At 40.7% G+C, this 24849-nt stretch overlaps 1 protein-coding gene across 1 annotated transcript in view; it reads right to left on the reverse strand.

The window, feature by feature from the left end:
- The window catches only part of srbd1 (S1 RNA binding domain 1), a 59647-nt gene that overhangs the window by 30134 nt on the left and 4664 nt on the right, over positions 1-24849 (reverse strand). Inside the window, exons 9-16 of the mRNA XM_078273303.1 lie at positions 24606-24792; positions 18952-19055; positions 18144-18251; positions 17697-17854; positions 16482-16572; positions 16075-16182; positions 3307-3398; positions 726-808 (exon numbers count right to left, since the gene is read on the reverse strand). Of these exons, the coding sequence (XP_078129429.1) occupies positions 726-808; positions 3307-3398; positions 16075-16182; positions 16482-16572; positions 17697-17854; positions 18144-18251; positions 18952-19055; positions 24606-24792 (931 nt within the window). The remainder of the gene's footprint in view (positions 1-725; positions 809-3306; positions 3399-16074; positions 16183-16481; positions 16573-17696; positions 17855-18143; positions 18252-18951; positions 19056-24605; positions 24793-24849) is intronic.

A 24849-nucleotide genomic window follows, 5' to 3' on the forward strand; every position in this document is an offset into this window, starting at 1 on the left:
TCTCTCAACCTGTTTTAAGCCATTCATTTGTTCGGTCACATCTTCAACCCCTCACTCACAATCCCTCTATGCCCCTAAGTCCAAACTTTGCTTTCTTTATTTTGCCTGAAATACAAAAGTCACCTCTAACCTCTGCAAGAAATCTGAATGAAACTAGCCAAATTAACAGCAGACCAGAGCATAATGTACATATCATATACATGCTGCTTATGATAAAAGTGTATGCCAGCCACATTCCATGTTTTTAAACACAATTGTTTAATGTTTTAGTTTACTGGTTGTTGAGACATATTGTCGTTATAATGTGTTTAAATGGCTTTTATGTTCTCCTCCCTTCCTTACTCGTATTCCTTCTGTGAATGTTGGTTGTGTTGGTTCATGTTTGTAACATAATTATGCTGCCATTTTGGTCAGGACTCTTTTAAAGAGACCATACTGGTTAAATAAATAAAGAGACAATAAAAAGGGAAAAATTAAAAATACTCAAGGCCCATTTTTGCGCGTTTGTTGTTTTACCGCAAATAAGCAACTACCGCGGACAGTGCTATAACAATACACATGTGTGTACAATCATGGTTTCTTGTTAATGTGCTTTTACACCAACATCCTCACACACAGACACACACGTCTACTCGACTCTTTGTTTCAGTCTAACTCACAGCAGATGTTCCACTGCCCGGGGACAAGAAGCTCGCAAGGAGCATCTCAACAGAAAACACACTTACCTGGTATGTTCCAATGCCTATGTGTTTAGGATCAATCTTCACGAGCTCAGCCAGTGGATCTTGGACACGTCTTCCAATGGACACTATCAACACACACACACACACACACACACACACAAGGAAACAAATGTGATTCTGTGCCTCATGAGAGTCTTTGGTTTGTGTTTTTTATGAACTTGCTATCTGAACCACAGTTATTAAATATGCAAATCCATTTTATTCATAATTACTGAATATGCAAATTGTCTGCATATTACAGTGCTGGCCTGAGGGCAGGCCAAACCTAATTGTCATTCCTCCACCCCATAATAATAATTAAAGCTGGTTTTCAAATGGAGTCTTGGCACCTGTCATTTAGCTTCCTGATAGATGCTGGAGCCATGAACCTTTAAAATATCTAATTTAATCAGACCCAAGCACACTTTCACACACAGCCAAATGTAGCACACAAATAAACACACAGCCTGTATCGACCAAAGTAGGGTTGTTTTTTAACGATGGAGTCTGTAAGGCCTCAGCCGGCTGCTGCACATGAGGCCAAATGTCTTTTCCATGAATATGCTGGCAGGGCCCAATGACAAGGAGAAAAATTACAAACAACCTTACTCATATACACACCATAATACATGACATGACCCCCCCCCCCTCCTTCCAACACACAGAGGGGGAGAGAATAACCCAACCACATACTGTAACTGTTCACATTCTTGTCCCTGTAAAGGACAAAGGAAGTGCCTATCTTAAGGTATCTAATGTCCTTAATGGTTTGAGTTCTTTCAAGGAATAGAAATCAAAATTTAGGCTAAAACACACTGAATGATGAATCAAAAATAAGAAGAAGCTGTTTGTTAATTTCAGTGGTCAGCGATTTAGTGTGCTGCATGAGGCACATCAGACTTAGATCTTTAAGGCGGAACGGACAGACAAAGCGAAAGAGAGGGATGGGATGTAAAAAGGGAGTATGTCTGGAATCAATGTGTCTTCTCTCTCTCCTCTGGCTGCGGTATGAGGCTGCTGCCTGAGATAATATTTAGACAGGATGGAGTTTCAACCCTGGCCTTGCTTAGTGCACCACCAAAACTCTCCAATACTCTTTCTGTGTATTCTGTCTCTCCCTATCTCTCTCTCTCTCTCTCTCCCTGAGACGAAACGATTTGTAAATGGAGTCCGGCATAAGTCTACAGCACTTTAGGAGCCAAATACAGTACTACAAAAAATGGATAGACACATCACTCAATAGAACTGGAAGAATGTGGCATGCAGCAGGACAACAGTTAGGATGTGGATGCACTGTTTTTGTTGCAGAGCATGAGGTGAAAAAAAGTCAGATCAAAAGAGCTAAACTTTTGAGGAGATGCAGCATGGACCGCCTGCAACACGCAATGAAAGAGTGACAATGGTCCAGGAAAATGTATCTGTACTCTCAATCAATTTTACTTTGTGGTCAATCACGATTAATCTCTTACTCTGTCTCAGATTGAATAGAGAAGCAGAGAAATAAGATGAACACAAAAGCAGTCCTCTTGGAGAATGGTTGAAATGTTACCTATCACCACTAGGTGTCCCTAGATCTCCCAACAATAAAGAGGACAGATGGAAGGTGCCTATAACTTACAATTACCTATATAGTATGTTACATGGCCACTCATATAGACAAAGGCTGAAACACACATACACGCTGTCGCCAGATCCCACATTGTAACTATAGTGTCCTGGCTCAGGACCCCCTCTTTTCATACCCATCCAAAGTCAAATGCTGTAGTTTCTCATGGCTTTCATTAGGGGTATAAGTATGGCTCTCCATGGCTCTCAGTGCTGCTGACCACAGGAAACTAGTGAGGAATAATCCAGCCTCACTTGATTTATGGCTTTTATAGAGGAAGTCTGCTGGAAACATTTGTTCTCCAAAACTCTGTGTAATTCTTTTTTATTCTGGTGTGTTTTCAATGATGTAGTATGTGGAGTGAAGAAGAGGTAGCAAGTGAGAGAAAGAGCGAGAGAGGCAAAAGAAAGACATACATTACGAGAGCCTAATAGCAATGCCAGACATTCACTAGAATGTGACAATACTGCATGTTCTGTGGGTATGTTTTCTGACAGAAATGTTGACATTATACACTAAATTGTGATTGTTCGTGTGAAAAACAGTTAGCTGTTAGTAAGTAAGTAAGTAAGGCCAACAATCTCTAATGCTAAAAGTTATCCCAAACATTTTAGTATGCAATTCACAATTACAGCTTAAACAATGTTTTAATTAAGTGATTAGTCGAGTGACCAAACTGTTTTTATTATTATAAAGTCATTATCTTTGGGTTTTTGATTGCTGGTTGGACAAGAAAAACTATTTCAATAGGTCACCTTCGGCACTGGGAAATTGAGATTGCACTTTTCACTATTTTCGGACATTTTATTGAGAAAACAAGTGATCAAGAAGATATGCAACAGCTTAATCAATAATCAAAACAATCATTAGTTGCAGCCCTATGCACGGTGTCTTCCACAACACTAATCATTTTACAATAGACAAGGGCCCATTCAAAGCATGGCAAAGAATATCAGCCTGGTTGCTTGGCTAGCGTACCTGCACTCCTAAGGTTTGGGTCCATGTCTGGCATCTCTTTGACCGCCTCAGGACTCACACTGTAGATAGATGCTCCTGCCTCATTGGTTATACTGGGGAAAGAAAAGGAAGGAAACAATGTTAGAGTGAGAGAAAGAGAAAAAGAGGGGGAGATGGTGGTTGGCAGGTGAGGCCACATAGTGAGGGGTTATTATAGCTTGAAATACATAATGGTAAGGCTATTAAGGTAAACCATTGTAGTCAAAGCTTAACGGCAAAATAGCATCTTCACTCTACTAGTGATGGTTCTATTTTTGCCCTTAAAGTGCTCATATTAATGCTCATTTTCAAGTTCATAAGTGTATTTAGAGGCTTTACCAGAATATGTTTACATGGTTTAATTTTCAAAAAACATATTTTTGTTGTACTGCACATTGCTGCAGCTCCTCTTTTCACCCTGTGTGTTGAGCTCTTTGTTCTAGCTACAGAGTGAAGCATCTCACTTCTGTACCATCTTTGTAGGGAGTCGCACATGCGCAGTAGCTAGGTTAAGACAACTAGCTAATCAGAAGCAGAGTATGAAGGAGTGCTATGCTAGCAGCTAGGCGAGCATTATAACACGGAAGTAAAGGCTGGACTACAATAGAGCTGTTTAGAGCAGTTTGTGAACAGTGTTTTCTGTTGGAGATGGTAAGTCCCTTTGGGGTGGACTTTGGACTTTTTCACTTTGTAAACCTATAACATGCACAAATATATATATATAAAACACAAAAAAGGAAAGGGAAAAAGCCAAAAAGCATAATATGAGCACTTTTACATTGACAGCACAATTACAATCTTTCAAATGTACTTCAAGCAGGTGTGAAAAACCACGTCTTCCGATTGCACATATGAGCCATTGGCTAAAAGTGTAACTATGAATACTAAACATTCAGAATAGGTCAACTTGTGATTCCGATAACTGAGTGAGATCATTTGCCCACTTAAAGAATGGCATTAACTTTAAGTATTAGATTCGTAATTATCTATTTTTGTGAATACTGTTTTGAGTATGACCACTTTTTGACATTGAAACGACTGACACTTTAATAACAGGCTATATGAAGTTTGATAAAGTAAAGGGCATTGAGTCAGCAGACCTCTGCAGTGTACTGGCAGTTTATGTGACACTACTGCCATCTAGAGGTGTTGGGATGTACTGCTATTTGTCAATGTCTAAAAAACATTGCCGTCATGAGCAAGATTGAAAATTATTAGAAAACAAATGTGACTGTGCGAAAGTGGTGTTGGTGCTCCAATTCCCATTAATAATCTATCCAATGTAAGGCCAGCAAAACCATGGATTTTCTCATGTTTAGAAATCAAGAAGATGTGCTTTTGTTTATTCCTGTGTAGAACTGAATACAAAATAGACCAATAAGATTCCAAACACACTATATCTTCAGAGACGAGGCCAGATTTTAGTGAAATGTCAAAGCTATAACAACAAAAACAGGGACAGGTTTAATTAAGTTCAGTAATTGGTTGTCTCTGCCAGCTTTCATTTGACACAGTGAAATGGTGAATTAGGTTTTGCAAGGGTGACACCTAATAAATATGTTTTCTGTTCCTTATTATTTCACGAACATTTCAGTGCCATATAATTCATTCATTTAAATATTATATATGTAAAAGCACTTATTACATGAGATTTCAAGACGACTTAACAAAAACATATTTCATACAAGTACCTCATAAATGAACTTGCAAAGATTAATTCATCGGAAATCAAGATGTTCATGTGCCAATTTCTGTATTATTGACATTTTTGACATGTAGATGTTGACAGTGAAAATGAACCGATTCTACATGGCAACATTGGGTTTACATAGCAACAAATTATACTATTTCCCATGTTAATGTATTCAGTCTAAAGTAGGCCGCTTATCATCCATCACCACACAGACAGGGTGGTGGTACAACAAAGCCACCGATACCCGTGTAAATGCTACCGACATACAACTAAAGCTGTCATTTTGTTTAGCCATTCTATTCTCTCGGCTGGATGGACAAAGGGGGATGATTGGAGGAAAAAAGGGGGGCTTTTTCTTCAGGGATGACCAATATGAGGTCAGCACCTCCCCAATCAATGTCCACAACTCAGAATGAGGCCTTCTGCGCACGCGCACGCGCACACACACACACACACACACACACACACACACACAATCCTAGAGGCCTGGACTTTGCCACAACAACCTTGCCAATTCCAAGTATCTTGTTAATGAGGAGTGGCAGAGGCCTTCTGATGGGAATCACATTTAAATTAACTTGTCCTCCCTCCCTCTATTTCCCCTATCTATTCATCCTTTCCTCCGCCTCACTGTTCTTTTCGTCAGCTCCTCATCCATCGTGCTGACAGCTGACATATCGCTATGGTGACACTGCTAACGAGCACTGGCACATGACCTTCAAGGAGGTCAAAGAAGAACTGGTCATTAACCTGCCACACACACACACAGTCAGTCACATACACACAGTCAGACACTCACACACACACCCAGTCAGCCACATACACACAGTCAGTCAGACACACACACACACACAGACAGTGTGTCACACTCACACACACACTTATGCCGAGTAAGACAGAAGAGAGTATGAATATAACACTAAAAATATCAACTCTACCCAAATCTCATGCAGCTCTCTCTCTTTAAACAGAGTATACAGATAGACATAGGCAAGGCTTTTAATTCTGCTGCACACTAACCTCTCTCTCTGTCCTCATTCAAGCAGTAGGACAATGAAGGTCAAGTAAAAGAAAGGCAGCGTCTTAGCTGGTTTTGTTCAAGAAAGAAAGATAGAATGACAAAAACAGAGACGGGGCTGGCAAAAGTATAAAAAAAGTGAAAAGATAACATTAAGAACACAGAAAACTAGAAAACAATAACATATGGAGAGAAAGGAAAAGAAGGCCACCAGCCCCTATCATGTCTAACTTAATTAAGGCTGCCACTGGGCCAGCTGGGTAACAGCACTGTCATGGATACAGCTCTGAGCCCTTATCGCCATAGCGTCCATGGCTGTCGCCATAGTCAGGGCATCATGCTGGCAGCCAGCAGAAGGTTGTCTGCTCCCCATCTCTCTGGCCTAAGTGGATGGATGGTCGAAGCATGGACACACACAGTCAGAGACACAAAGTCAAAGATCGCCTCTTGGTGTAAAGTGATGACTTGGTGGCCCTGTAGGGTTGTCATTTATTCGCACTCTTTTGCTTTCTCAATTGTACACACACACACACACACACACACACACACACATAAACACAGGCCTGCCTGTAGCCCTGTCCCATCCTGGGGCAAAGTCACCAACTGGCTCCCCTACCACCCACACCCCCACACACACGAAACCTAACATTGAAAGAGATGGATACACACTTTGATACCTCATTACAGCCTTCTGGCGCACACAGCCCTAATCTAAATTAAAAACAGCTCATCAGATCAGTCAGAAAAGAAGAGGGGTAATAATATCATCAACTAATTTGATACACAGGACAAAAAGTTGAACAGAGGAGGGGGAGAAGGGAAATAGCATGAAAAAGAATGCAAGATTGATTTGATGTTTGGTTTAAGAAAATTGCTGTATTTCGAAGTATTCTAGCCACACGGACACAGACAATATGTGAATATGTGGCCTGAGAAGATTCTTCAAGGGTCCAAAATCTTATGCTTGTAATGTGTGTGAAAAGTGACTGACTTTGTAGATGTTTAAAAACTTAGTTGATTCCAGGGCTAATACAAACTAAGCATACCATCAGGTAAAACATTTCATTTATAAGTAACCTGCAGTACCATGAAGGCATCAAGAAGCTCAGTGGGAATTGATTTATAGCAATCTAATGGTAGATTGTACAACATTCTAGATGGCTTTCAAGTCTGAAAGGTGAGGATTACATACACACACACACACACACCTATATAGTGTCATACTATAATGGCTCAATCTGTCACTTTCTTTGTCCAAAACTCAGTTTGTGTTCAAGATACTTGGATTGGCTTTATTTTACTGCCTTAGAAGGAGCTGTGATGTCACATATTACCAGCACAAAATATATTCATACAAAGAAACACATAAGTTTCTCTGTCCTGGCTGCTCAAACAGCTTGGGTCCATTGTTCAGTCAGCTGCAAAGCTTGACCTCAGGGAGACAAATTGAGGGACGCAATCTCTCACTCTCACTCAGACACATACACACACACGCACGCATGCACATACACGTCGGGTCTGAAGACGATGACATTTTTCACAGAGAAAAGCGTCCAAATGGCAGGTGTCAGGGGCCGTCAGTCTCTAGCGAGGCGCTAGAAGGCAGACAAGCACACGGACACACACACACACACACACAAACAAACTCCAACTGCCACTATGAGGCACGTCTGAAAAGAGCAAAGCCTCACAGACACTCATGTCAATCTGGTAGCAAGAAAGGACTGCACTTGTGTCATGCACAAAAGCATACACATCAGCATGCATGCACACACAAACACACACAAAATCACAAATACACACATGGCATGTCACACAGACTCATCACACATGTTTGTCACACGCAGGACTATCGCAGGGAACACTAAAACCCTAGGGGAGGATGGCATGGAGGGCGGGTGGAAGGAGGGGAAGAAGAAGGGACAGAGGCTGACCACCAGTGTGGCATGGAGGGAGGAGAAAGGGGGGCTGTGGGTGATATGGATGAGGCTGGCAGTTATTCACTGCCCACCACCTGCGAAGGCCAAAGGTCCTTAGCCGGACGCCTCTTCTCTACTTATGATGCATCAAAGCTGGTTATGCTAGTTATAAACCAAGAGGGTTGGAGGGTTGGAAGAAAGGAAGGCTGGAGAGCGGAAGGGAATAAAGTAAAGAATGAAGGAAGGAACAAAAAATAAAGCAAATGGGGAAAAAAGAAAAAGGCAATGAAGGAAAGTACAGTTGTCAAGATACAGATGTCCCAGCATTTCATGCCCTTTGGACTGAACATTGCCCGTTTGGTGGGTAAAAGTGAGGAAGGAGAAGCACACACTGAACTAGAGTTGGACAGAGGAACATATTTCACAGTTTCCTGGGAGCAACAATTAGAAGTTCCTACTTCCCTAATCATCAGTTAACAAGTTAATCGTCCTGTGTAAGTGTGCTTTCACACCTATAGTTAGGTATACTCGGTGTGAGTCATACGGTCAAAACGGTCGCTTGTTTATCGGAAAGAATATCCAAGTGAAACTCGTCGATACTTCCTTGTCTCAGAAATAATGGAGCAACACCAAATTTATAACGTCTTGGGTTTCTTGGTTTTGCTTTACCGTTTCTAATATTTTTAGAAGAAAGCAAACAATTTAATCAGCGGACAAGACAGTGAGTAAAGGAGAGGGCGGGCCCTGTTGAGGGAGATTATGATGTGTTGCCACACAGATGAGGAGCAATGCATGGTCGTAAACCGAGACCTCCGTTCTATTCGAGTTTGGTTGTTGGTCCACACAAGAATTCGAATGAGCTTTCACACCACCCCAAACGAACCGGACGATCCCACAAAACGCTCCAGGGTTCGGTTAAAATGGACAAAACTGCTTAGGTGTAAAAGCACCCTAATGTTCAGTCTATAATCTAAATAACATTCTATTACATTTCAATTTTGTGAAAACTCATTTTGAGGGATGTCCAATCAAGAAAAACAAATACAATTCTGTATTTTGGTAGAATCTGTATTTTTACTTTACGTTTCCAGTACAATTTACCTTTCCTAAATAGTTATACGTGCCTTCCTCTATCCATCTTGTAATAAGTCTAAGATGCAACCTTTTCAAGTACCCATGGGTTAATGTTCCTCCCCTGAAATGAAGATACACCCCACAGCCAGGCTGTGGTCTTTCTATGCCTCTAAATCCATCTGTCCCCCTGCTCCTCCTCCTAAGCAAGCGTAAAACCATCGATAAGGCCAGAGTGCCTGCATCTCACTCAGTCATCGCTGCTTCTGCCACTGTATGTTCATCACTCACTCAGCCTGGCCCTGGGAGCATGCCTGGACACAGGATACACACACACAGTCATAAATACAGTCTACACCACTGTCCTCCAGGTCCATCAACTAGCCAGTAATAATGATCTCATCCCACCAGGAGTGAGCTGAAGGGCAAGACAGTCAAGGTCTTGCCCTCTAGATCATTAAGCATGTCTGTGTCAGTGCAGCCGTACACTGTTGGCTATTTGAGTAGGTTTCTTGCTGCGACTGCTTGTATTGCTCTTGGACAACTCTAAGTATGAACCAGTCAAGGAGAGAACGATGACCACTACTAGGAAGAGAGATGGCCTACTACTCATATCAGCCACAGAGTACAACATCAGGCCTGGGAAACTAGTCTAAATTAATTGATAGTACAGAATGTTAGACTCTAGCAAAAATAGTTTCTTTATGACCCAGCAAATTATAACAGACTGTGTAATGTCACGTAGTTCATTTCAAATTTGACTAATTTCATATGAATACATTGTAATTCATCAAGTAATTCATTCAAGGCAAACAGAGACGCTGATTTGGAGACCCTCAGGGATGTGTCTGTTTGTTCATGAAAAAGAGTAACAAGGTCATCTCAGAGCAAGTGGTCAACAAATTGGATGTAGTTTTTGTTTGCCTCTAGCTGTGTTTTGTGTGTGCGCATGTCATCATCACCACTGCCCAACGATCTCGCTGACCTTACTCCACATATTCTGTGCTCGGATATCATTAACATATGCCAAACACTGTCAGCTTCTCATTCTTCATGCATACAGCCCCAAACACACACATTAAAAATGCATTATAGTTCAATCATTCAACGTTGTAAAAGCAAACAGAGTTCAAGTTTAGTTAAACAAGCAAAAGTAGCCACCATGCCTCAGACAAAAACATATTAGTAACACTCTCTGGTTTCAATCCTTTTTTTCTTATCTATACAACTCAGTCCAATTAAGCATAAAAATTAGCTTCAACCATTAACCCACAAACATCAACCTTTAGAGATTAGAACAGATGGATTATGCAAACACTTGACAAGAGCAGGTTTGCTTTGTAAAGTACAGTAGTTGAGAAAGGCTGTCAACATCTTAGAGCTCAGTCAGTAGGGAGTTGGGTTGGGAACCGGTGGGTTGCTGGTTCAAGTCCCCATAAGGACCACAGTATGGTGGTTGGGCACTGCCAAGGTGCTCTTGAGCAAGGCACCGAACCCCCAACTGCTCGGGGCGCCTTTCCATGGGCTGCCCCCTCACTCTGACATCTCCCCATTAGTGCATGTATAGGTACTGAGCATGTGTGTGTAATCCAGGCCTGTGTGTAATGTGTATAATAATAACAACAACAGAGTGAAAACATTGTAATTCCCCTTGCGGGATTAATAAAGTATAAATTATTAAAATTTGGTTTGTATAACTGTGAAAAGGCTTTTTCAACCGCAGATAAATGTGAACCCAACCCATTTCAGGAATGTTGTCTGTAGGGTGATTTGGGAAGATGACAGGAAAGAAATTGGAGCCGATGACAGGTAGACCGCGGTGTGCTGCTACAATATGTAACACTACAGGAGTTATATCTTGAGTGTTGATAGATCAGAACTCACAGTGGTATGTGTGTGCATGTGCCTTCCCTACCAATCAGCTCCTTGCACAAAAATCCAGAAACACCAGCTGACGAGGGTGACAGAGACCACTGCGCGTCACCAAGAAAAACACAGCAAACCCCACACACACACTCCTGCGCAGACATCTGTCTGGCCGGTGTTGAGCACTTTCATGAGCTTTGACAAAGCCTGCATGCTCTACCAGGCAGGGCTAAAGCACAGTGACAGACAAGGTCATGCTGCACTGGCCTGTCAAGGAGCCAGAAAGAAAGAAAGAAAGACACACACACACATACATGGCAGTGTGCTAGCCATGAGCAGGCGTTAATGACAATGACCAGGTAGTAATAATAATCATCAGAACAGACACATACTTCACACACACATACTCACATCCATATACACACTGAGTGATAAGACACCTACAACCTATTTTAGTCAGAAATGTGGATTTTGTTTTCTAATCTGATGTCACAAACTGACGCCCAGCAGGACACAGCTGTGTGGCAAATAACCTGATGTGCATTCAGTGGGGGCCATCACAGACACAGACTAACCTTGTCAGCTAAATAATACCTCATGCTGTATAATGTCCTGCAGGGGGCTGGCCATTCATAGAGGCATTGTTCAAGCTTAATCATGTATGGTTACTTTGTTGTACATGATCTAATCGGGGCATGAAAAGATGAATCTGGTGATTTATTTCACACTTAGCAAAACAACATTAAGGGAGATAAAGGACTATTACATGTGATCCAGTTGAAAAGCTGTCACACTTTATGATGTGGTTACAGTTCTTATACTCACCCATTTGAATGTAACATTCTATGTGTCTTATGTATGTGGTCCATTTACTAGCTTTTTCTGAAGGTTTTCGACAGCATCTCTCAGTCTTTAACAGTGGATATAGCAAATGACAACCAGAGATGTAGTTGAAAGCTTCGGAAAACCCTTGTAAGTAGACCTTTGTTTAGAATTATATTGTCAAAAATATGTTTATAACAACATAATTTACATCAGCTGTAAATTAGTGCTGAAACAATTAACCAATAAAGCGATTACTCGATCGTCAGAAAATTCATCATCAAGCATTTTAATAATCCAGTAATTGTATATTGTCAAATATTTCCGAGTTAAAGCTTCTCAAATGTGAGGATTTGACGCTTTTCTCTACTGAATATTTTTGGTTTTTTTAGAGTTAATCTGTTGAAAAAAATAAAACAGACCAAAATATGACATGATTAATTGATTATGAGAAAACTTGTTAGTTGCAGTCCTGCTTTAAATATATAGTTAATGTCTCTGTTCTGTTACCAAAATAAATAATCCCAGTAATTTGATCACTATCTGCAAAATATATTAGATTTATGGCATGGAGAGACACACACTGGCCAGTCTTTTATACACATGTACACCTATTCCTCCACTTAATGACACTACTTAGACATGCACACAAAATGTCTTCAGAAAAGGCCACACTCCTTACAAATTATGGAAGAGGTGACTCAGAAAGTACAATGAGTCTACTCAAACAGGACTAAGGCACTAAAAACTGCATACACACAAACAACATACAAGTGAGGATGTCCCGCAGGCTGCCATTTCTGGCTGTCATTCCAGCTGAGCATTGAGGCAGAAGGACAGAGAGAGAGAGAGAGAGACAGGCGGGTGGAGAAGAAAGGGCGGGTGGGGGTGGTGACACAATGAAGGCTCACAGGGAGACAGGAAGCAGATGGTGCAAATGAGGCTGTGGTATTTAATGAACTACTGCACTGTCAAGGAGGAGAGGAAAGGAGAGTTTGTATTACCTATCTAAACCACGGCCATTTATACCTCTAACATTACTTTCAACACCGGCAGTGTCACATTTTAATGGCTGATCCCACCTAACACAGTAATGATGTTAAAATAAAGACGGTAAAATGAAAACTGTTCTCCAGCCTGGCCAAATAACACAATGAAAACCAAATATAATCACTCTCTATTTCACACACACATTCTTAGTTTTTTTAGGAGCCAGAATACATCTTTTAAAGAGCACAGCTGCTTTCAGTAGCACAAAGAGAGAGCAGAAAAAAAGAGAGGCCAAAGAAACATGGATGGTAAGGTGGAGATGGAAAGAGTCAGTGACTTTGTAACTACATTGAAGCAGACCGGGCAGCATTCAGCTCAGGAATAGTTTGTCTGTGCAGTGTAAGGTCGCCGTTTGTGCTGGTGGTTTTCCACTTACATGACTGAGCCAGCTTCCTATGCATGGACTGCCTGAAAGACTTTCTACACCTGTCGATCAAAGCCTGTTTGAACCTGCTTGGGTATAAGGTCAGTCGACAAGTGTTCATACATATAGAAACACCCAAAAAAACATATACCGCAACATATACCAGAAACTGGGTCAATTAATTTTACTGGGGACATTCACAGCAAGCACTAAGACCCCTTGCTGTTTCTGATGCTATATGGTTATTCTCCGTCATTGCCATCATCTTTGTAGCTGTGGTAATGAGGTTTCCCTAATGGCAGGTCGGGGTCAGCTGTGGGTCAGTCAGCAGGGGAGTAAGACCCTCGGAGTTAGCAACAACCGTCACTCCTTGAATCCAGTCATCTTTCCCTGCCCTCCCATCATCATCTATCAACATTCACCCATACATCTTTAATGAGTCTTAAATATAAAGAAAACAAACATGCATTACTAGTTTTATCAGCAGAGCAGACATGTGCCACCCCTACTACATCCTTAAGGAAGGCACACAATCATTAGCACCTTCAAAGCTGGTGTTGTATACTATACAAAGAGAACGTCTGAATTAATTGTCATTTGGGATGTTTATGATTTATATAAAATTGATTAATCACGGGTACAAATTCGAGCAATCAAAAATATTTCATTCCAAAGTGCAGGGTGTACCGTTTCCCCATCTCTGGGATATATGTTCCATTTGTGCAGGTGGGATAACTGCACCATGCATACCATGAGCGTTTTCCCCCCCATACGACAGGAAAGGCACAGTAAAAAGACGTATAAATGTTGGAAAGTGAAATAATCTCCTGCCATGTTGTGTGTTTAGCTTCATCTCATAGCTTTCTGCCAGAGAAGACAAGATGTTGCAAAAAATGACAGCTTTTCTTATTTAATTATTGTTTCAAAATAACTAGTGTTGTTTAATGGAGTCAAATACTTAAATTGTGTTAATACATTTGTGCTGCACACCCATGAAAAACCCATGTCACTTGTTTAACACTTGCTATGAAGAAAAACAGGAATTTCATATTTTTCAGCTTTAAACAATTAACCAAGTACTGATGATCATTAATGTGGGCAACAAATGATTGAGGAAAGCGCTTAAAAGGAACAGCCCGAAATGTCAAATTAATATTTGCTTTTCACCACGTACTGATGAAAGGACCAGGCCACTTATTTTCGTAATTTAGCAACTTTAATGACTGAAGGTATAAATTAAATTGATATTAATAGGATCTGAATTGTATACAAAACTTTGATGAGTTTTACCGCCTTACAATGTAGCTGAAATTTAATTTGTGGTCAGAAATGTGAGGTTAATCCCACCCAGGTATGACATATATTCCACAGTGTGCGTAATACTGACTGGGCTGTCACAAGAAAATGAGACACAAGATGGATAGAGAATAGAAAAGTGCAACAAGAGCAGTCCGTGTGTATATTTTAATACAGACACACACCGATTCTGCTTTATCATCTATGTGTCTGAGCCAACATCAGCCACGGTCCACAGAAACCAAAGTTTGGCATAAGACCAGATGACTCCAGGGCGATATCATCTGGATAACAACAACCATATTTCTATGGCTAACGTCAAAATAACATCTCTCTGCTCTTCCAAAGTTCATGCATTTGCAAAAGCTTTTATTCCACAAACCCTACTAAGGCAAAGGCAGACCATTTACACATGTGTTGCGTGCTGCAAAAATATAGTTAATCATATCAGGTGATATAGGCCATTCAGCCAACACCACATCAAACAGAAGTCCAACATTCTTAGGCGTTGTGAAAAGCACAAATGGCATTAGCTCCAGTAAAAGAATGAACAAGAGAGACATTATATCAAGATGTTAACTTCTGCTGCTCTGGAGGTGCTCATGTCTGCTCAAAAGAAAAAAAATGTTTGTCATGAAAATAATCAAGGGGAAGTTAACTTAATAAACGCTCCACTTTGACTGTTTCTGTTCTTGCAAAAAGACAGAAAATTGAACTTTAAAAGGAAAAAAAGTGGGCTTTTACACCAAAGGTATGACCTTTAAAGTGTGTATGTGTATGAACTCTCCTATGCAGACACGCACATTCACGCACAGCTCAGAATCATTCTAGGCTGTGGTCCCAGTGCTAACCTCAAGTCAACAAACACACATGGAACTCAGCAGAGAGAGAGAAAGAGACAAGGCGAAGCCGATGGTTATTATGCTTGGACCAAGGTACTGTGCTATTGTATTCTGAAGTGTGGACTGGGCCTAGTTACAGATAGAACGTGGACCGCAAAACGTCTCTTTAATTGGACCGAAGTGAAATGAAGTCCATATGTCTTTAATAGACAATATTCGCTTAAAGTGACATATTGTAAATTCTCTCATCTGTGTCCAGCTCTTTCACTCCCACACATTTTCCTCCTGTCCTTTACTCTTTCACATTGCTAACTCCCTTTATTCACACACCCTTTCCTCTCCTCTACACACTTAACTTTCCCCATTTCTATACCACGACCATAATTTCTTATTTATCATCATCATTCCGGACCTCATTGACACCCCCTTCGTCCCACTGTCTTCCCCATCCTGACGTACCTCTCTCCTACTTTTTTTAATAGTAGACTGAACCCTGGCATTAAATATTTACAAATGGCACTCAGGAATATTTCAGTGAATGTTTTTTTCTGAAAGGTGTGCTTGAGGAGTTTTTCAAACAGTGGGAAATATAAAATGCAGTTTGTCTTAATTAAATAAACAAAATATTAAGTGTAATATTAAATTATAACAAATAATGTGTGAATCGTGTAGACCCAACCCAATACGCCATGGAAGTCAGGCCTCTGGACAGTAGCTTTCTTCCATCCATTTTCTATACCTATTTATCTCTATTCAGGGTCACAGGTAACTGGGGCCTGTTCTAGCATAAACTGGATGAAACACCTTACCAGTAGGACACGTCCAGGGGGTGAAAACAACGCCTAGAGATGAGGTCAGCGAAGACGGTCTCGGTCTCACGACAGGCTGTCCCATTGCCAATGACAACCCTGGAACAGCTAGTATGGACAGGAGAAGAACAATGAGGATTATGAAGACAACCATAACAGTTTAAAAATGAGGTTAGGTTCCCTGTTTACTATTATGTTCAGTGATACGTCAGAAAACAGACAAGATGATTGAGTAGCACTACTACTACGTTATTACTGCTGCTACATACATGTAGATTGGGAAGGTTACAGCAATAAAACATTGATTACAATACAATTATAAAAATGCTAGATTTTCTGACACTGTATTTAACTCAACTGAAACTGTATACTTTTAACAGTGACTATTTAGACACAAGCAGCAGTACCTGTATTTGATCATAAGGTGGCGCAGTTTGTCTGCTTCTTTTTGCTGGCCTGAATTATGCAGGTACACAACATCAGTATGGAGAATCTGACCTGAGAGCAGGGAGATGAAGACAACAGAGGGAGAGAGAAAATGTTATTATGACGACAAGAAGGGGGCTCAAGAGACTAAGCTATATACTATCAGCTAATGTCTCTCCACTGTATGCTGTCCAACGAAGCAGCAATGCCCTAAATAAATCAAACAATTGATGAATTCCACATCTTTACTGCCTAAGCCTCCACAGGAAGTCCAGCACCTGACAGTTAGCTGCTTCCTCAGATGAGGAGTGTAGCTCTGAATGGACAGCTCTCTGACTGGAAGTCATGTGAGCTAGGAACCACCAAACCTGTGACCACCACACCCTGCTGGGCCTGACGCCCGATATATACCTGTGTCTGTCTGATGTAAGTGTGTCAGCGTGACTTTTGGCCACACAGTCAGTCACCCAGAGGGTTGACCCTATCCTTACGCAGTGTGAAGCCACACCCACTGAGGCAAATGCTGTAGCATACAGTGCAGTACAGCAGACACACATAATCCACCCACCAGGGTCATGCCAACTGGCATCTAGTCTCTGACACACACAACACAATATAGGCCATAAGCCATTCAATTGCAGTGGCACTTTAGTTTTAATAGTGTGATAGAGTAGATACTAATATGATAATAGAATAGATATTAATATGTTACAGTTACAGAAAATACTGTTGAATTAAAATGTTTCTGTTCCTAAAAACGTAGCAATTTATGTGTATGCTAATTGAATGTATCAACGACCAATTACATGCATGAACAGAAGAAAACAGTAATTAGGAGAAAGTAGTAGATCTTTAATTTGTGTTAGAGTAACATACCTGAAGCCTATGAGCTTTACTTCGTATTACTGATTTTAGATCAATGCAGTGGCACAGGATACACCTGTGTTTGCTGCCAACCACAATGATCAACATGCGTAATCCAACCCGACGCCTCTCAGACAGACTGTCAGTTTTATTCACTATGATGTCTAGAGGTTTCAAAAAGAGTGTAATAAAGACGATGCAACACTGCAGATGGGGTATTCTTAGCAGAATTAGAGCTCAAACTGTTTTGGATGCAAAAGTAGGTGGCTCAAACTGTTTTGGATGCAAAAGTAGGTGGTTTCAGGAATTCAGAACACTATGTGGTCACTTACTAGTGGGGGAGAGAACTGCCAGCTTACAGCCATGTCTAAAGCCAGGGTCCACCCCCATGATGACACAGCCCCTGACAGGGCACACCAATAGGCGCTGGCGGAGGTTCCGCACAAACATGGCGATTGACTCCTTCTCTGCTGCACTTGTCAGCTTAGTCCTAAAGAGAGAGGATGCAAGAGAGAGACAGAGAGAGATAGAGAAAGAGGGAAAGATAGGCAGAGGAGTGGGGGAAGATATGAACAAACAGAGACAAATGTGTGGAGGATAGTTGTATGGTGATGGTAAAGAGAAATAAAGAGAAATGAAGAGAAAAAAATAGAAGGAAAGAAAGAGGTGAGGGATGGGGAAAGACGAAGAGGGAATATGGACAGTGTAAATCAGTTAAGTGGTTAAGGAAAAAAAGCCTTGAGAGCACACATGCACATTAACAGTCACACTTAAAATACCTGTAACTTCTAGTGAGAAAAGGCAGAATAAGCCTTTTATAAGAGTCCTCTACTGCATTCTTGACGATTGTGCGAAGCTCATCTCTTGCTAACGTCCTCTGCCTCCACCTGCATTAAAACGGGGACAAAAGGGGATATTTTTTTCTACGGGTCATTTCAAATGATAAATACAATCTAGTGAAAGTAATTGTGACTTTGTCTAGTCAGCAAAGCGACATCCCATCCCACACACAACAAAAACAGCCAGTTTGTGCAATTGGTTGCAACTGGTGCATTAGGTGTTTTATTAGGAGAACATTTCTTTCAAACAGATGAGACAGCCTCTTGATTAAATATTAAGTGCAATTTTAATTATTTAATCTTTATTTACACAAGATTAGTTGATTTAGGACATTTGTCAAAGCCCTGCTTCAATAAAAAAAATTTTTTTTCTGTAACCTAAAATTCAAAAGAAAAAAAGAGAATAATTTAAGTATGATTAAAAAAGTAATTACACAGCAGTACGTATAAAAGAGAATGCTACGATCTAAGAAAACCTTGTTTTTAATCCACGCTTCTTTAAACTGTACTTTGTGAAAAAATAATTACAAATCTTTTGAGTTTCTGCTCATCATTTCTCAAGGTAAAATCCTCTCTGAGGAAACCTAAAAAACAAACCTTGACAAATGAATGGCTTGTATGAAAGTGAGGAGCCTTCATATTTGTCTGGTTGGAAAGTATTGTCACGGTCAGGATTTCTGCACCAATCAGGTGCCAATTTACTGCAAGTCCTTTAATACCAAATAACGTGTGTGATTGCGTTTCTGACCTGTTGTTGATGCACCACCGAGTGAAGTCACTCTTCACCTTGTCGGGAATGTTCACTTTCACCGTCAAAATCTTCAGACTCTCCCCTCTGTTGATTGCCAGGGTCTACAACACACACACTTTAATGTTATACAATACACTGAATAAACAGTCCACACAGGAGCACAGAAGAATTACCCACTTCCCTTCCAAAAACCTCCATGACGCTAATGTCCGATTACTCCACATTGTCATTATTACATTCTGAATCTGTAGCGTTCTCTGTCAGGTAAATACAGTAGTACAATGTCTGCCTCTGATGTAGATGCAGCCTACACTGTAAGTCAGTAGTATAGGCTATACAGTGGCGTTGCATTGTGGTTTGGGGTCCTTCTGTAAGTAATTTTGGGGTACAATTTGGTTTTGAAGAATTCTACAAGCAGCAATACCACAGGCCAAGCAATCGCCCGTTCCAAACAGGCACATTTTCAACAGGCTCTGCATTAATACAATAAATGCATAAACATTTTTGACAAGCAACCGTCCATATCCACACAGCATTACTCTGTAGTTACTTGGTAACACTTTACTTGAAGGTATCTACATAAGAGTGACATGACACTGTCATGAACACATGACACTGTCATGACACTGTCATGACACATGAACCCTAACCATAACCCTAACTTGTCATGACAAAAACCAAATGACACTTACTAAAAGAAGCGTTATGTCATACACGTTTATGACTTGTTTAAAATGTTTGTTCATGTCACGCTTATGTAGATATCTTCACGTAAAGTGTAACCAGTTATTTATATGCAGATTTACATTTGTAGTCTGCTAAATTTGCTTATGTAACTGTAAGACAGAGATATATATGTTATTTCTTTGCAGCAAAAGGCTGCAGTTTGTTTCTAAAATGTCAGTTGAATTTACAAAGCCACAAGCGTTAAAATCTAAAGGTGGTGATTTTAATTTAGATTTTTAATTTGGAAGCAAAGGGACAGAAAAAAAGGATTATATGTATATTTTTAATTAAAAACATACACATAAGGCTTAATTTGAGTTAGACAAGATTACTGTATACACTACGAATGTGTATAAAAAAAACAAGTCAGGCATCGAAATCTCCACACGAGCACAAAAACAAAATATTTTAACTTTCCGCACACATGCCTGTAAAAGTGATGAGCCTAGGAGTATATCCTGTAGCCAGGCCTGTTTTGTTGTGTGCTAGTCCCCCCTCAGAGGAACTGTTACATGTGGTTAAGCAAACTGTAGTAAGTGTCTGACCTTTTCAGTGGGGAACCTTTAGCCCGCCACAAAACAGGGCCAAGAAACAAGACGTCAATCTGGAAACCAAGCGGAAGAAGCAAGCTGACAAATGCCACCACTACGCCACCATCAGCACTGAGACCGCAAGGCCTACCCCCACCTACACTCACACACGTGATGCCACAACCATTACCACTCTTGGATGTGCTGCACCCATATGCAACACACATACACACACAAAATACAAATACAAAACACAGCTAATGGCATGGCAGAGAATTAATGCAGCGAGGTTGCTTGAATTATGATGAAAGTTAAATTTCTGCCCTGGGCTGTTGCACTGACTGTGATGAGAGTTCTCAAACAATCTTCCATCAAAGCACTGGAGTTGAGTTGCTGTTGAATGAATTTTCTGAACATCTGGGAAAGCCCAAGAGTGAAATTAAAGTAGTAAATACAAAAATTAAAGTAGTGAATACAAAACTGGCTTGCTAAATCTGTGTACTCGGGGTTTGATGTTCAATCTTTTTAGGACCATTTTGTGTAATGAAAAATGAAATACGGTGTTTACATGGTGGTCATGCATGACGGGCCGATTCCTGCCCTTCCTACACCTAGCACGCTGGTCGTTTGTTGTATGTGGGGATAAAAAAGTATTTGAATCATCAAGTTAAAATAAGTAATGATTAATAAACCAATGTTTTCAGAAAAACAACAAAATGGCAGTAGTTGAAAGTCTCACACCAAAACATGATATATTGTTGGTCACAATACTTTAGGTAGGCACTGAAAGACAACAGAAGCCATACAGAAAACTGTGAACGTCTATACACAGTGCTATGGTGCATGAATAAAAGACAATTTAAATCTTAAATCATCTTTGTACTTATTAATTATGCAGGTTCTTTGTAACTGATATTGAACATTTGCCAAAAACCCATCCTTCCATTTGTTGCCTGCATGAAACACACACTTTAAAGCAATACAGATAAGCACTGCTGCATACTAACCCAAACGTATGCTTCCAAGCATCCTATAATTTAACTACCAAAAAACTAAAAATAATCTTCTCCTTCTCCTCTTCTTTGCCTTGTAGCTAAACCCTAACTGTGGTAAATGCAACTATGCCACACCAAAATTCAAAACATTTGGCTGTCTTCAACAGTTGTTTGATCTGTGTCCTTGTTCTGTTTTCCTTGGATACTGGCCACTGTCCTCGCTGATGTTTGCACATCTCTCAGTTTCTGCCTGGGTTGGGTCACTGGTGGGAGGAAGAGGGTGATCTGAGAGGAAGGGTGATTTGAGACGGAGTGAGAAGCGTGTGTTTGTGTGTTAGATGGGCCAGGAGTGACATGTGGCTAAGTACTGGCCAAACCCTTACAAGACCAGACAGAACGTCTTTCCAAGATGCCCCTTCATCCTCCCACCAGCCCCCAGGGGAGGGCAGTCAGCCAACTGCTATCTATCTGTCTCCTTCTCTCTTTCACCCTTTCTTAGAGGAGTACTATCAGCAACACATCCAGCTATCCGACGTATCAAGGATAAAAAGATACACACACGCAGACACGCAGATTCACAGCCTTGCACACTTTTTGACCTGGCTGCAAGTAAACGCTTATTTTGTCTTGTGTTCTGAATGAAAAAAAAAAATGTCAAAAATCTTTCTAAAAGAGAACGAGTAATCGTGTTAAATAATCGTGATTTCAATATTGACCGAAAAATCGCGATTATGACTTTTTTTCCATAATCGAGCAGTCCTAATTACAACTAGTGAAGCATGTGGAATTAAGCTACATTTAGTGAATATTCTTCTTGAAACAGTAGGAATCCAGATAAATATTGACTCTCTAAATATCCACGGCGATAAGTCACCACAAGGGATGTTGGCCCAGTATGACACACTGGTCTTTTAAACAAACAAAGGAAAATCTCTGTACTACTCCCGTCTCTTTTACACTCTTATTTTATCCATAAACAAATCAAACACAGCACGGAGTCTGACAGTCGTTCATGAAACAAACTTCAGCTCAGAATGAGGAAGGAGGTAGAGTATTTCATTTATCACTAACTGTACATCAAAGTTTAAAATGTGGCTTTACCAAAATGTTTTATTAGTTATTTCATTATGTCAGATGTAAATATTTTATTTTACTAAGTATAAAAAAAGATGACAGAAGGAGATTAAACAGACCAGAAACCACTAATGACAATAGTCTCCTACTATGTATATTTTTGGGTGGGGGGGGGCCCATTCTTGAAATGGAAAAGAGGTTGTTGAGGTCCTCCAGAATACACACACACACACACACACACACACACACACACACACAATGTGAGTGACAGTGCAAATAAACTGGTTTTTCTCCACCTGTCCATCAAAAAGAAGTGTTTAATTGATTAAACAGTTCCATTTACGCAAGCTCCTCTGCAGGCGAGCCCCACACTGGAGCGCTAAACTACCATTTGATCACAACGCAAATCACATAAAAATTTGCCCACTGTTCAACAAATCCGCCTTGGCATACTCAAGAGCGTACCGGCTGCTAATAGCTATAAGGTAAATGTGTACCCGAAGAAGAAGACCTCAAATCAAATCTGACGGAATTAAATCTGAGCTAAGCATATAAGCATTTGACACTAGATATGTCAAATGGCTTTAAGACATAATACCAGAGCCTTGTATACACTAACTTTAGATTAATTTCTGTTATATAATTCTATAAAAGGCATACAACAGGGCCTTATTATATTCCATAATTCGTCATAATAGTAAATGCTTTTTCGGTCTGAAATGAATTAATCGATTAGTGTATAGACAGAAACTTAATTGGCAACTATTTTGATAACCGATTAATCGTTTCAGTCATTTTACAAGCTCCTAAATTGTGAGAATTTGCAGATTTTCTTTGCGATTGTAAAATTAATGTGTTTGGGTTTTGGACAGACAAAACAAGCAACTTGATGACATCACCTAGAGCATCAATTAATAGAGAAAATAATCTGCAGATTAAGAAAATGCAGAAAATGTATCCCAAAGTGCATTTGAAGCAGTAAACAATAAATGTTTCATCCTTCTTTACTCTTACTATTGGCTGTGTATGTATTTGTCTAATCAATTAACACTTGGCAATACCTTAATTCAGATTCTAATTCCTGTACCATTCCAATACGTATACCTTTTTAAACCTAAAATATTAAGGATGTAATTTCTTAATTTATGTTGTCTGCCACCACAGGCATGTTCACTGGACCAACTCTAAAATCTTTCTATCGCTCCCTTCATAAAATACCACCAGAGCTGGGGCTTATTAAATGTGCTAAAGCAAACGGGCAAGTGTGTGCTTACTGCTTACACACATGCCTCCTGTCAAAACACATCTCCCACCTGCACCCCCTTCCCGACAACTTGACGGCTAGAAAAGGTTCATCTTAGCCGGAATCCGACAGCTAGCAGGGTCACAGCAGCCTGTGGATTTACGCTCCATGACAAAAGCGAGTCATCGAATTAAAGGCCTCTCTTCACAGGACAGGAGAGGGGAAAAGGGGAGGTGTGGAGTAGATCGGAGGGCTGATGTTGAGTCAGAAAAAAGAAAGGGAGGCAGATAAGAGCAAAGCAAGTGGGATAAGTGACAGACGCACCTCAACGTCGCTCATCTGTTCATTCTCTCCCTCCCTTTACCAGCCCCCTTCCCTCTCCCCATCCTTCCGTCCGTCTGCGGGCCCAGCAGCAGTAGCTGTCACTGCAGGACAGCGCCTGTCAATCAAAGCCTCCTAATCCAATGGCATGTCGGCAGGGGACATGTCACATATGTTAAGAGGAGAGAATGAGGGGACTTTCAGGGTGTGCTTGTGTGTGAGCAAGTGTGTGCGCATGCACGTATGTTTATGTGATTGTATGACTGTAGGGCAGAGCGCGGTTGCCAGAGTGTGGTGTGGCAGAGAGGCAGCGGGTGATGGAAGCTGTGGTGACACATGAGGCCCGGGACCAACTCTGAGTAACCCACTAGTCACTAGAGGGACAGAGGGGGAGCAGAGGAAGCAGAGCCGGGCACAGGAGGGGTAAATATGGAGGAAAAGACAAGGCTAACTGCGACTGACATGGCTAGCATTCAGAAGCAGTACACATGAAGCAGACAGAAATGACACAAACACAAACAGATGGTGTGCGTGTGTGTGTGCACGTGCGTGCGTCTATCAGTCTAGGCAAAACACACGATACAGGTGTGCTGATAAGTATGGTCCGGCATACTTTATGCATATGTAATAGTTTTTTTTCATGTTCATTCATTTCATATGTATTTTCTTAAAGCTGTGCTATTATTTTTCCCCTTATACCATAAAGGCTGGTGATTTTATTTTGAAGGAAAAATGCCAGTTGGCCTTGTTTTGTCTTGCTACCTGATGGGGCTGGATGCGGTGGATGTTGCAGGTGAAGTCAACGTAGAGGTGAAACTTGTCAATGTCCTTGTTTTTATTTTGCTGGGACCCTGGTGTTTTGTGGCCTTGGACAGACTTTTCCTGCTCTTTTTCCTTTAGTGCTGACTTGGACACAGAGGACTGGATGGTCACAAAGCCGTTCTCACACCTGACACAGCAAGAGAGAAACACAGAGGGAAAGAAAGAGGAGGGAACTGTATTATTA

This window comes from Sander vitreus, chromosome 17, assembly GCF_031162955.1.
Source record: "Sander vitreus isolate 19-12246 chromosome 17, sanVit1, whole genome shotgun sequence".
In the NCBI taxonomy this organism is placed as follows: domain Eukaryota; kingdom Metazoa; phylum Chordata; class Actinopteri; order Perciformes; family Percidae; genus Sander; species Sander vitreus.